Source organism: Python bivittatus, unplaced genomic scaffold (genome assembly GCF_059951505.1).
Source record: "Python bivittatus isolate LINGU-HERP-01145 unplaced genomic scaffold, Pbiv_v1 ctg000040_np1212, whole genome shotgun sequence".
In the NCBI taxonomy this organism is placed as follows: Eukaryota; Metazoa; Chordata; class Lepidosauria; order Squamata; family Pythonidae; genus Python; species Python bivittatus.
In genome coordinates, this window is record NW_028277032.1 from 1,107,951 (window position 1) to 1,121,180 (window position 13,230).

Consider the following 13,230-nt stretch of genomic DNA (forward strand, 5'->3'; position numbering starts at 1 on the left):
AAGGGGCGGGGGATAGACAGGTTGCCAAGCGAGGCCCTTGGTGGTTTGAAGAGATATAACGTGAGTTTATCTCGGTATATTAAATTTGTCCCTTTCTCACCTTTTCAGTTTGGTTTTCCACTTTTTGTCTGGGTAGGAATGGATTGTTTTCTCTCCTTTTCATTCTCATTCTCTCCCTCCCTCCCCCCCCAATATATATTAGGTGTCAAAGGGATAACTCTGTTTCTACAGTATAACTGAAAACAGTGTGGTATGATAGGTAGAGTATTAAAACTAGAACTATGGAGACTCTGTTTACTTAAATCATGAAGTACCTTGTGGTGCATATGAGGAATTGCGCTAGTCATTACCCACTTGCCAGTGTTGGTTAGTTGCCCCTGAGAAGTCTACAACCAGGGCATTCTTCTGTTGGTGCTGTTCCCAGCAACTGACGTTCCATAGTAAACAGGTTTCTAATTGTAGAATAGCCTTTGATAGATCTTCATTTCTGAATGTAAGTAGTCTTTTAAACCTTTTAGTGTCCATCACATCTTGTAAAACCTATGCTTTTCTTGATCTTACGTTTTAACCTGTAATAGCAAAGATAGTCCTGTTTCCCTTCCCCCCCCCACTTTTCCTCCCTCCCCCTCCCCTCCCCTCCTTTCTTAGTATCAAGATTAGGTTCCTCCAGGCTGACTGTAGCTCTCACAGGATGGGAATGGGGTCAGTGAAACTGACACCCTTGCAAAGCGCCTGAGCCATGCGATGTGAAAATCCTCATTGGTTTGGAGCAGGGCACTTTTCAAATTGTTGCAGAAGATAAAAACAGGTTTACCTGACAGACACACTCGATAATGATATATATTTTTTATCTTGGTCTCTGTGCCCCACTTAACTTTGCAAATGACCCATGGTTCATTGAAATAATTTCCCCTGTTTTATGTAGACATTGAATCTGGTCGCATGGACCATTGTTCAAACTCGCAGAAGGAGCTGCAGCTTCTCTTCCTCAGCTTAACAGTCTTAACGCTGGAATATTGAGTGGTTTTTGCCCTGCTCCATTTGAGAATTGGCCAGCTTTTGAATATAGACTTGGGTCTCCAGGGAGTGAACTGTGTGTGCAATACTGTCCTATTTCTAAGGAATTACAGGTTGGGTCAGGGTTGATTTCAAAGGGTGCGCATGTCAAATGTCTACCCTGCAGTGCAAAGTTAGAATTCTGCAAAGAGGTTCCTGAAAACAGGGTTCTTAAAATACCAGATGAGGTCATTTTCACTTATATCTTAAAACTTAGGAGATCAACATTTAGTCCATTATTCCTTTAAAAAATACTTTGTTTAAAAGGTTCTGTGACCACTTAAAAATAATGGACAGCAGACTTTTTTTTAAAATGGGAATACATAGAAACCCTTGAATGCCTAGTACAACCTTTGAAGAAACTTTACTCTCCCACTAGAGAAATGCTGCTTCTGAAGGGCATCTAAAAACAAGGTTCATTGTGCTTTATGCTTCAGAATGATGGTATTATTCATAAGTGCATTTAACTGATTAAAATTCAGGACTAAGATGCTTTTATATGACAGCGTTATTTGGACTATATTTGGGATTGTAGTCTGAGAACAACAGGAAGTGAACTGAGGCCAGCAGTGTGATCAGAATTAAAAGAGACATTTCCTGTGTGAGTGAGGAAGCTGGCTACTCTGTGCCAAAGGTTTGGAACATGCCACGCCTGTTCTTAAACAGCAAGACATGCACCCTTGTCTTCTCTGCCATTTTCCTGGGCTGGAGGTGAGACCCCAGAGACAACGCCCTTTCATATTTGTATTCTTTGAGGTTGAAAATCTTGAATTCGCTGGAATTCTCTGGCTGGAAATTCTTCACATTTCATTCCTAACATATCTGGAAGGCAACCTGTCGCAGGGCTGGTGAAACCTGAGGAATCTCAGTTACAAATTTCTGTTTATCTAAAACACTCAGCAAATAGCTTGAACTAGCCTCTTATTCTGTCTGTCCCACCTTTTGGAGTTGCTGTGAGGACAAAAGAAATAACTTCCATACGTGCCACTCTGATCGTTTTGGAAGATAAAGTAGCCTACTTTATTTTCCAAGATAAGTAAGTTGTTTAGTAGCTCTCACTTGCCCCGGAGAAGGCTTTTTTTTGTTTTTTGTTTTTTTGGACAGTGGGTTCTGCAATGGTCTTCTTTTAATACAGTCAGTAGGTAAAATGCACCCTCATTTTTGTAGATGATCAGTGCAGAAGCCCCTGTTCTATTTGCCAAGGCTGCTCAGATATTCATCACAGAGCTGACCCTACGAGCCTGGATTCACACCGAAGACAACAAACGCAGGACCTTGCAGGTAAAGGACTGCTTCGCATCCTGAAAGTATGGAGTCTCCTTCACTCTTTGCCTCTTTCCTTCTTGGGGGTGGGAAAGGGAAGGATAGATTGGAGCGAGACCGTTACTAGTCAGTCTTGGTAGGCCAATGCCTGGTGATGGCCTTTCCCCTGAAAGCCAGTTGACGGTAAGAAGCATCCAACAGGCGCTTAACTCTTCCCCCAGTTTCCATTTCTAGATCTTGCTCCCACTGCACGCACACATCCAGAATCCCATGGGGGGAAAGGATGGGGGACAGGGGCGTGGTGACCGGCTATTCTTTTTGGAGAGTATTTTCAGCATTCATTTAGGGGCATGTTCTGGGAACATCCACTGAATTGCTCTAGAACAGGCATAGGCGGCCTTCTTGTACCCAGGAGGGATACTCGGTCCTTTCCTCTTTTTTTTCTTTTTTTTTTTCTTTTGTAGTGCATCTCAAAAGGTTGCAAGAGATGTGGCAAAGGTGCTTCTGAAGAGGGCATAGTTTTGTTTTCTTTTGTTAGCTTTTTTCCTGTGGATTATTAGCAAATAGATATATTAGAGCTAGCAAAAGCTTAATGCACTGAAAAATGGCCCTGCCAAAGACTGTCTATGTGCTCTGGGACAGGATGCTCCAGAGGCACAGAAAAAAAGGAGCCACAGGGTCCCATGTTGCCACACAATAGGCCCTGGATGGACTGCTGTTGCTATTGCTGCTCCAGAAATGTCTTTAAAATCATAATTAGACGATTGTTTGTTACTACCAGACTAGCATGATATATAGGAGTAACTGTCCTTTGGGGGATTAGTGGGGAAAATAAATATACATGTTGACTATTTCTTCTGCTTGCAACCAATAATATTGTATAGCCTTTCCCCAACTGGGTGTTCTTCAGATATCCTAGCTCTGAATTTTGTGAGTTGTGGTCCCAGCAAATCTGGAGGATACCAAATTGGGAAAGGATGACAGGATGACAGACTGACTGAGCAATCCAGTGTGCCGAGCCTTGATCTCTTGTAAACTTCACTGAGAACAAAACGAAACAGGACTGTGAAAGATGCAGGACTAGGTGTCCAGTATGTTTACATTGTTTTATTTTGTTTTGTTTTAAAAGCATTCTGTGCATCTGGTTGAGAGGGAGGGGGCAAGTTAGTACCTGTATGTTTGTTTCTTCAGGGAAACTAAGTCTTACAGAAGAATTAAGGGGAACAAATCCAGGGGAAAGAGTTTCCATCCCGCCCCCCGGCACAATGACCGAACATGAGTTAGCCATTTCTAAAAGTATGAAATTCACCCCTGGGGTTGCAGAAGCTGAATTGGGGTTGAAGAGTGGGGTGTCACCTTTTGAGTTGCCTTGTCTTGTACCACCTAAACTAACTTTCCCCTTAACTAAAATTTAGATACCCCCCCAAAAAAACCCTCTGTGTCGTAAGCTACCAGAAGTCCCCGATCATGATTACCGCGCTCTAAGGGTTGAGTTAATGCTTTGGCCAACTGTTTATAAAGCCACGATTGCTAGAAAACTCATTCTGCCTCTTCTTGATATATTCAGGAAGCTATGTCACCACCTGTTTCACTTGCATAGCTTCCTGAATATATCCTTTTCCACTTTTTCTCCTCACCGCCTCTGGTTCCCGAACACGTTCACCATTTAGTCTGCGCTTCGTTTGCCTTAGCTAGCCGGTAGCTGAGCATTGAAGCCACCCAGTCACTGTTTACTCCTCTGCCCCAAAAACTTCTAGCATTTTGCAAGTCAGCAAACAGTTACAGGAGCAGAGGAAAAAGCATACATTCCGCTGTGTCACCATTCTAGCAATCCTTGTGGACTATTTTAGCCCAGCAGATCTTGCAAGCCAGCAAGCTGACAATCCTCCCTTTTTTCTTTTAACCAACATACTCAAATTGTTTCCCCTAGAGCTGGGTTGTGAAACAGTGTTGCAAGACGGGCAGTGTGTGACAGGGAGTCTCATACAGTATTTTTCAAACTTGGCAACTTTAAGATGTGTGGACTTCCCATGCTGACTGCGGAATTCTGGGAGTTGAAGTCCACGCATCTTAAAGTTGCCAAGTTTGAAAAATGCTAGTCTGATACATGCCACAAACATAGGATAACCTTGTTTATAACTCTGAAGTGGGGGGAGGGATAATCTCTTGGTTGCTTACGATGTTGTATACTGTCCAGGTACATCTATAGGGGGCACTTCAAAATCCTTTGTGGTAGTGCTCCTTGTGCCAATCTTTTGCATTTCCCAAGTGGTCTTTGCAACATCAAGGATTGGTACCTTGGAGTAAAGCAAGGGGGTGCTATCTGCAGTCTTCGCCCCTTTTTGTGACACAATAACCCTGATTGCTGAAGACTGACAGCACAGTTTAGCACATTTGAAATGAGAACTGCATGGAAATTGTATTACAGGTTTGAAGATGAATTAATCCTAGTTAAGAACAAGCAGTCCCAGTGCATGAAGTAGTCCATGCCATTTTGCAGTCCTCCAAAATGTTAGCTGGACACCCTAAGTTTGCCCACTCCTGGCATAAAGGGAAAAATGAAAGCTGAGATTCTTGGGCTCCACGCTTCATACAAATGCTTAGGGGAAAACAAAGTATTCAGAACTCTAATTAAAAGTAGATAAGAAATAATGTTAATGGCATTTTTCCTTAGTGGGTAGTTTACAGCATTCATTCATTTTGGAATTATTAGTGGTGTTATTGCTAAGCCCTTAGAAAGTTTTAACTGCTTAATAAATGTCATACAGATCGTAAAGGATAACACAGTCTCTGCTGTAGACTCACAATCTATCAGCCACAACACAGAGGGGGAGAAAAGATGATGGCAGTGTTGAGGCAGGAATGCCTTGTCTGGCCAGTGTACAGAGTCAGCTTGTTTAATTTTGAAATAGTTGCTCTTTCTGTCAAGAAAGGGTAAAGCCAACTCCCTGAAAACTGCTCTGGCTAATGGATGAGGCCAGGTTGATCTCCCCTTTGCCATAGGGTGCCTCCTGGGATGCAGGAGCCTTGATATCGATGAGACTTGAATTCATCACCCTTCATGCCTCCAGTCCTAGAGCAAGTGTAGTGGCCCAGTATTCTGTAGAAAAGATACATGGATTTTGAGTTATGCCCATGTGATACTGAGTGCAATTGAAAACATTTCATGTATTTGAAATGAGTAACTTTACATAATGCAAGGCTTTGGTATTGATTGATCTTGCAGAGCAATTAATGAATAAACATCAGGGAGCTGGGGAGTTTGAAAATAGCCTTCCTTTACAAGTTTTATTATATCTTCAGGTTGTTAAGGATTTATGTCATCATCATCCATTGTCCTCTCCACCTCTGAGAGCTGTTTCTTGTTAAGCTGATTAAGGCCACTGTCTGCAGCATTCAGACAGCTAGAGTTACAGAAACCAAATGTTACCTGTGCTTCCTTTCTGTTACAGAGAAATGATATTGCTATGGCCATCACGAAGTTCGATCAATTTGACTTTCTCATTGACATCGTTCCAAGGGATGAACTTAAACCTCCAAAGCGGCAGGTGAGGGTGAAAGGGAATCTGTGCTTGGTTTGTACATGTGTGTTCCTTATACACGTGCTCACATTGCAACTTGGACCTCATCAATCCAGAAGGAGTGTGCTTTGTTTGCCCTTGGTGATGATGTTACATGCCCAAATCTGATTAACTGTGTAACTTTGTGTTGTTATCGTGGTTAGTAGAAATTAATGAGAGAAAAAAGCTTTAATCAAGAAGAAGACACGAGCCAACAAATCAGGGCAGCCCAAAATGTAAATCTTATCCATGGAAAAGGAGAATGTGGGGACTATTCTGTAGGGCCAGAAAGTTCTGCTTTCCTCTCCCAAAATATGTAAATATTTTGTATAAACCAGGCTAAAATCCTATCTAATCATACTCAAGTTCCATCTTATTTCTGTACCGAGTTATGGGATATTAGGTGGATTTATATCTTATTCTCCAGGCGAAAGGCTCCTTAGAGCAACTCACAGATCCACTAAATGCAAGAAAATTTGTGCCTTAGATCTGCAATCTAAAAAGGCACCACACAAGAGATAAAAGGGATGGAGTAGGAAAGGAAAAAGATGCAGACACCAGTAGAAGTTCCTTGCAATGAAACTAACCTTGGTGGCTTTTGGCAATAGTCTTATGGCCAACTGAAATGGAAGCAATTCAAGGAGAAGAAGAACCCCAAAGTTCTGTTCCATCAGCTGAACAGGTGGTGTGACCCTGCTTCCCTTTCAGTACCCCTCTTCTGAAACCCACTGGAGCTGGCTCCTCTGGAAGGAGATGGGCAGCCTTGTGTTCCTTCTCTGTTGCTCTGCAGTCTGATAGACTAGATGATGTTAGGATTCAGCTGCAGCAAGCCTAGCACAGTGGGCTTGTGGGGGAATTTGGAGTTCCTTGTAACCCTGTTGCATGCAACTCTAATTCCCCATGAGGGCTCGTAGAGTCTGGAGGGCACTTTAAGCCGTGCCTGAGGCTAGTCACCTGTAGAGCTGCCAAACAGGTTGATAGGTTGTATCAGGATTGTATAATGCCCAGATTTGCATGCAGGATCCAGTTGGGCTTCAACTTGTTGAATGTAGCTTGAGGTTCAGCTTGCCTGAATGCCTACCAGACTTTATGTTCTCTCTTGTGAATGAAACAGCTTATTCCTCCAGCTCTGGCAGTCCTCCTCTTTTCAGATGTATGTATATAGTAAGCATGGTTACGTTTAGTCTGCCAGTTGAATTTAATATAGTTTATTCTCCAGAATCCTTCATTTTTTTCCCCTCTCATCTCAACGTAACACATGGTATTGCTGCTGGTTTTGACTCAGATAACTGAATGTTTTAGAAATTGTGAAAAGCAGCGTGAGGATGGATTTGAAAGGCAGTGTGTGCCCTCCCCTCCCCTCCCCTCCCCTTCCCGGGCTCACAACTGAGCCCTTGATTACCTACCCAGCAGGTTCCTGTTACATAAGCAATAACCTGTGCGTGATGTTGCAGGTTTCTGCCTCGTGCTTAGAAACGGGACACATTTTCCAGTTGGTCACTTAGAACTTTTGTATTTTGCCTAGTCAAAAAATCTTGCCCAGTTGACTGGACAGAGAGTTATAATGGTAACTTAAGTTTGTGCCTGCTTGAATTGAGAATTATGGTGATGGGAAGAGCACCATCTTCCTTAGGACTCCACATCTTCCAGGACGTTTGACATGGGAATCAGCCAACATGCGCAAGTTCCATGGTATTCTTGCAGCAAGGAATACATCATCCTGCGAGCGTCCCATTGTGAATTTATCTGGGCAGTTGTTGCTCCTGTAAACATCCTTGACTGGAAGCTGTACAGGCTCAAAGAGGCTTTCAGTCGGATGTTTACAGCGGCAGGCTGCCACAATTCTCCTGAAACAGAATGGGTTCGTATTGAAGAGTTGCCCTTGGGTGACACCTGGCTTGAGAAAGCTCCAGATTTGGAATATATTCAGTCGCTACTTGTAAACCAACCTTAGAATACAGAAGAATATTGGCCGATTAAAAACACTGCAAGCGTTCTTTTAACTATAATAGTTACAACATTTAGTGCTCTTGTAATCTACCTCCAAAGACCTCAAGATAAGGTATACAGTCTCTTTCCTTTGCCTCTTATTAAAACATGCTTTCTTATGGCAGTGGTGATATGTTTGGAAGACCTCCAGAGAGGAGTTCAACTGATCAGCAAGGACGTCTGACTCACAAGAGCAACAAATAAAACACACTCCTTCATCCTATATTAGGTCACTGAAATACAAAAATGCTTGGGAAAATTGGGGAATGAGGAGTGGGTTTGTGGTTGCAGGGGGAAACCTGTGAGGTTAACTGTTATCCTGAAAACAAATTCTTGAGCTGCTAAAAGTGCTCAGAAAATACCCAGTTCTGGAACTCTAATCATATGTCTGGCTCTTCAGCCACTGTTTTATATTCTGGGCCTTGATGCTCGTGTAGAAAACAGAGCAGATCTTTTAAGCCCCAAGTTTGCCCCTGTCCTTTATCTAAGACGTTTTGTTGAGAAGCCTCACTCCCTTTGTTGGGGAAGTTGATTTTTCAGGATTGTGAGGAGGACAGCCTACTGTCACTGAAATACAATCCCATGTCTGTGCATTAACTTCCGTTTGTGATATTCAGTGACCACAGGGAAGCCTTGTCCAAATTCTATTCCGGCTGGTATAGCAAGTTTAAGTCTGGAATTTCTGTATGTAGGGTGTAAAACAAACAGTGATCCTAGCATAACGTTTGCTCTCCATGGGTTTAAATCTCCCCTCTGCTTAAAATAAGGCAGACCTTTCCAGCTGGAGGATCAGAGAAGGGATATATGGCTTTGTAGAAGTATCCATATACCAATAAATTACAAAGTCCTTCAAGAGGCCTCACTTTGGAGGTGGGGAACTTGTAATCTTCCAGATGTCATTAAGCTGCTGTTCTCAGCATCTCCAGCTTGGAGGGGGATAATGGAAGTTTCCCACCCTTGCAATATGGTGTTTTTATTTTATATTGTTCCTTCCATAAAAATAGAATCGGGCTCACACTGATGTACCAAAGGGCCCTGTAATGAAGAAGGCTGAGTGCAAGTGCTCATTTCTGAACACTGCAATGCTTTTGAAGGCCACTATTGTCAATCGCCTAATGCCACAACAGGCATAACAGTGTAGTCTAGACCAAGATTTCTGTCTCCTTGGCAAGCTCAGTGGCATCAGGTTTGCCCCAACATAGGATTCCTAAAAGATCCAGGTGTGCCACAAGGGAGTGGGGTGCGGGGCAAATTTCTTCCAGCATTGGGAGGTTCCAAAGAACTGCACACACTTAATGTTCCCAGCAGCAGGGTGGATAGCAGTGCTCTGAAGTTTGTTCCACTTTCTCTTCTTGGTAAATGCCAAGGCATACTTGCTTTGGTTTCAGAGAAGCCTTGACTACAAATATAGAACAAGCAAGGCGCTGTTTTATATCTGTCCTCCTCCTGTTGTCCCTTGAGGCCACACGTGGGAACGATTGCAGTGCTTTCTGCCCCGGTCAGGTTTCAAGGGTTCCAGGACTCCAGATTTCATGAAACTCTGGAACAGACTCAAGTAATTCTCTGTGGCTTTGAATAGCTGGCATTCCTGGTTCATTAAAAAAAATGCATTATTATTGATACAGCAAATATAAGTCCTTACAGAGTAGTATTACAATAAGGTATCCTTATTAAAAAGGGAAATTATACAAAAGTATAATTAACTTTTAACAAAGGGGGAAAATGCTAAGGTATAAAAGGAGGAGTAGAAATTCATTAATGTTAGGTCTGCATACGGACTGACTTGTGCCCTTGAATAAGAAGAACAAAAAGACATATATTCCCAAATATTCCAGTAAGCTTCAGGTATCATTTTTTTTTCCTTCGTGGTCATTTATATAACTTACAAAACTACCACAGACCACTTTAAATTGCCCCATAGCAACATTTTTGTTTTTTAAATTAATTTTTATGTTTTTCTAGAAGAGACACAGATACATTTGACTATTCTGTGTTTTTAATGTAATCCCTTGTAACCATTTGGAGAATCCAGCAATCACAATTATAGCCACATAGAGTAATAAAGAGTTTTGTATCCCTGTGATTGGTTAGATTGAAAAAAACTGATTTAATGAAGCCAGCTGTGGATGTTTGGCTGTCTTTTTTTTTTTTTAATTGCACCAAGTTCTACAGATATGTTGGCCTATAGTGGCACTGCCTTATCACACTTTTACCCTGTTCCTGGTTCATACGTTGCAGAGGTCTGGACCAAAATCATACTGCAATGAAGTAGTTGCATTTGGATTCCCATCTTGGCAGCACTGAGTTGTTTCTGCTTCTACTTGTTTTCAGCCTATCATTCCCTTAATAGGCACTCTGTCAGTCAAGCTTTATCCTTAGTTTGGAAACAAAATAGGGCTGCTTAAAAATAAAGTAGGAGCTTCCACATACCTAGTTGACTCCTTATTGTACAAAGGCATATCAAGTGTGCACATTTAAAAGGGGAAGAAAAGCTAAAAACAGTTTCTCATGGATCTGTGAGTTTTCAAGATGTTGAGAACAATGTGGTATTACAGGAGGAGATGAGATGAAACTGGAAATATATAAAGGGCACTTGGATTGCTCAATACACTGAAGGGAGCAGTCAGGGTTGGTGAGATCTGTCTTCCTGTAGTTCAGAAGCTTTTTAAATAACCCACTTCCAGCCATTATGTAAAAGATCTTTCTTCAACTTGGTGCCCTCCAAATATGTTGGGTTGCACTTCCCATGTTATCCTAGATGGAAGGAGTTGTCAGACACATCCACCCATACCTGCCTGCAGTGAGCTCTAACATCTTGAGCCTTCTAGCACAGTCTAGCTTAAGAGTGGTGTTCCTGCTGGATCTTTCTCACCACAATTGCCTCTTTCAGGCTGAACAGCGCCCTAACCCACAGGTCTGAGGGTGCCCTGAAAAATGCAGGAAGCCAGTTATGTCAGCTTCTCTCTTTTCCAGCTCACTGAGCAAATGGGAATTTGCCTGGTGCTCATGTCTTGTAGAGACGTGAATCTGGTTTTAGATAAAAGGGAAGAGGAGCAACTCTCGTCAGCTTCCATTCTGTCTGGACAGCAGCCTTCAACTCTTCTGAAGTCAGAAAGGGATTTTCTTTCCCAGAAAGATTTTTCTCTCACCCTGTGGGCCCAGGGTCAGCTGCTTTGACGCAGGCCAGTGACTTTGCACAAGAGGTCCTTATGTGTTGTTGATGGAATTCATTCTTGGCAACAGCATCTCTTGGCCGTGCCCACTGATATCATTGCTGGCAAGTGGGCCAGACAAGAGTTTCGTAGTGCTTTTGAAGCTGTGATTCATTCAAACCTAGTAGTCATTCCAAGTGCCAAACGATTTCAAAATCATTAAAAGTTGTATTTAAATGATGAGTTCGGGGGTATGCTAGGAAATTATGCCTGTCTTTCTAAAGAAGCTCAAGAAGAAAATAACTTGCAGGATTCACTGCTTAAAACCCTGGAAGATGGGTCACTTTTATACTTGATTTTCCCTACATGGAGATGATTTATCCGTGCAGGGAGGAGAGTGATCCAGTGGATGTCCTTTAGCCCTCTTCTGCAACAGGGACAGATTCTTAGTGGATTTTTTAACCAGATGTTGATACCACCTTTGAGCAATCAGTCACTACAACTGAATTCAGTCCCAGCTGGGGTAAGCATCCTCTGTGCCCTTTTTTTGCCTCAGCCATTTTGGATAGAAGGTGGCAGAAGTTAACTGGCCAGTAGCCCTTGTGTGTGTTTTGCCAATTTGACCCTAGCCATGTAGCAGTGTGTGTAAACATCCTACACTCTCAGCTGTGACTTTGTGGTGGCTGGGAGAAGGTTGTTTACGCCTCCTGGCATGGACTGGTCCTCTTGGAAATTGTAACTCCTCATGATGTCTTGTGGAGCTCAAAACGTGTCTGCGTATGGCTCCAGGTTTGTCCTGTCAGTGTTCTCCAGCTTTTCATTTGGAGGAGGTAGAGAACCAGGAAGGATAGGTGGGGAGAGGCCTTGATGGGAGAGTTAGGGTAGGCACATGCCTGGCATTCATTTAAGATAAAAAGTGTCCCTTAGCAGTAGTAGTTTTACTAAGGTGTTATTCTTATCTGCTTCTGTGCTATTATTGCATTTTATTGTTTGCCTTCATGATCTGCCCCAAGAACTCAAATTGGTTTGAAATGTCACCTAAGTAAGTAAATGGCATTTTTCATCAGCTCATTGTCCTCACTGTTAATAATAACTCCTTGCTTTCATCATGCCTGGAAAGCTTTTCCCCCAAAGCAGCAGGCCTGTTCACTCTCAGACGCTGCTTGTCTTTGCAGGAGAAAATGGAAATGCAGCCACCAGACCTGAAGACTATCTCAAGAATGGGAGAAAGTAAGACAGGCAGAACAGAGCAGAACAGATGGTTGATGCGCAATCTCCAAAAAAAAAAAAGAAAAGAAAGAAAAAGGGAGAGAGATAGTTGGAGGGGAGACAAATCTTGACAATTATGTAACTTTAACACTAACTTTTCCATACCTGTTTGCATTTCTGGCTTCTGGTGGAATCCTCATGTTTCAGGCTTAGGTTTACTGTGCCTGACCTTCCTCTTCTCCTTTGGCATAGGAGGAGGTGCGCCAAGCTGTGACTCCAGCAGAACCTGTCCAGTACTACTTCACCCTGGCCCAGCAGCCAGCAGCTGTCCAGGTCCAGGGCCAGCAGACGGGCCAGCAGACAACCACGTCCACCACCACAATCCAGCCTGGGCAGATTATCATTGCACAGCCTCAGCAAGGGCAGGTTGGTACGCAGGCCTCTCAGATGGCTTGCCCTCTAAATTTGGGGAGCAGGATGGAGGGAGGCATCAGGTGTACTCTGATCTGTGAAGGGAGATATAACAGGCTGAGTTCACACAGCTTGTTAAAATTGAGGTAACAAAACACAACACACTAGACGGGTACCTTGCTGCATACAAGCAAAGAAACTAGGGTATTGTGGCTTAATATATTGGTCAGGTTCTCCCAGCATGCTGTGGCTGCATTCCTGCAATGTGCTGAACCACAAACTACCCAGCCCTGTTTTAGGCTAGCCTTAGTGTGTTGTGGAAATCCAACCTCGTAATGTTGGCAAAACGGCAAGTCTTAAGACGGAAACCAGCTGCCTAGGCTTACAAACAGAAGATCTGCCCAGTGAGGGTGGGGATGGGAATGGAGGTAGGGACAGGTTTCTCACTGCCTTCTTAAGTGACAAGCAGGAAGGAGGGGCAAGGAAAGAAGACATTGCCTGCTGCAGTGCCGATTCTCCCTCCCCTGGGTCATTCTGGCCGGGACTACATAGAGTTCCAACAACATCTGGATGGCCACATGTTGTCCATA

General features: G+C 43.1%; 1 protein-coding gene across 4 annotated transcripts in view; it reads left to right on the forward strand.

Annotated features, from left to right (window-relative positions):
• The window catches only part of NFYC (nuclear transcription factor Y subunit gamma), a 53,265-nt gene that overhangs the window by 33,740 nt on the left and 6,295 nt on the right, over positions 1–13,230 (forward strand). For all 4 annotated transcript variants that reach the window (XM_088153395.1, XM_088153396.1, XM_088153401.1 and 1 more), the window contains 3 exons: positions 2,224–2,337; positions 5,772–5,867; positions 12,482–12,655. In XM_088153395.1, the coding sequence (XP_088009521.1) occupies positions 2,224–2,337; positions 5,772–5,867; positions 12,482–12,655 (384 nt within the window). The remainder of the gene's footprint in view (positions 1–2,223; positions 2,338–5,771; positions 5,868–12,481; positions 12,656–13,230) is intronic.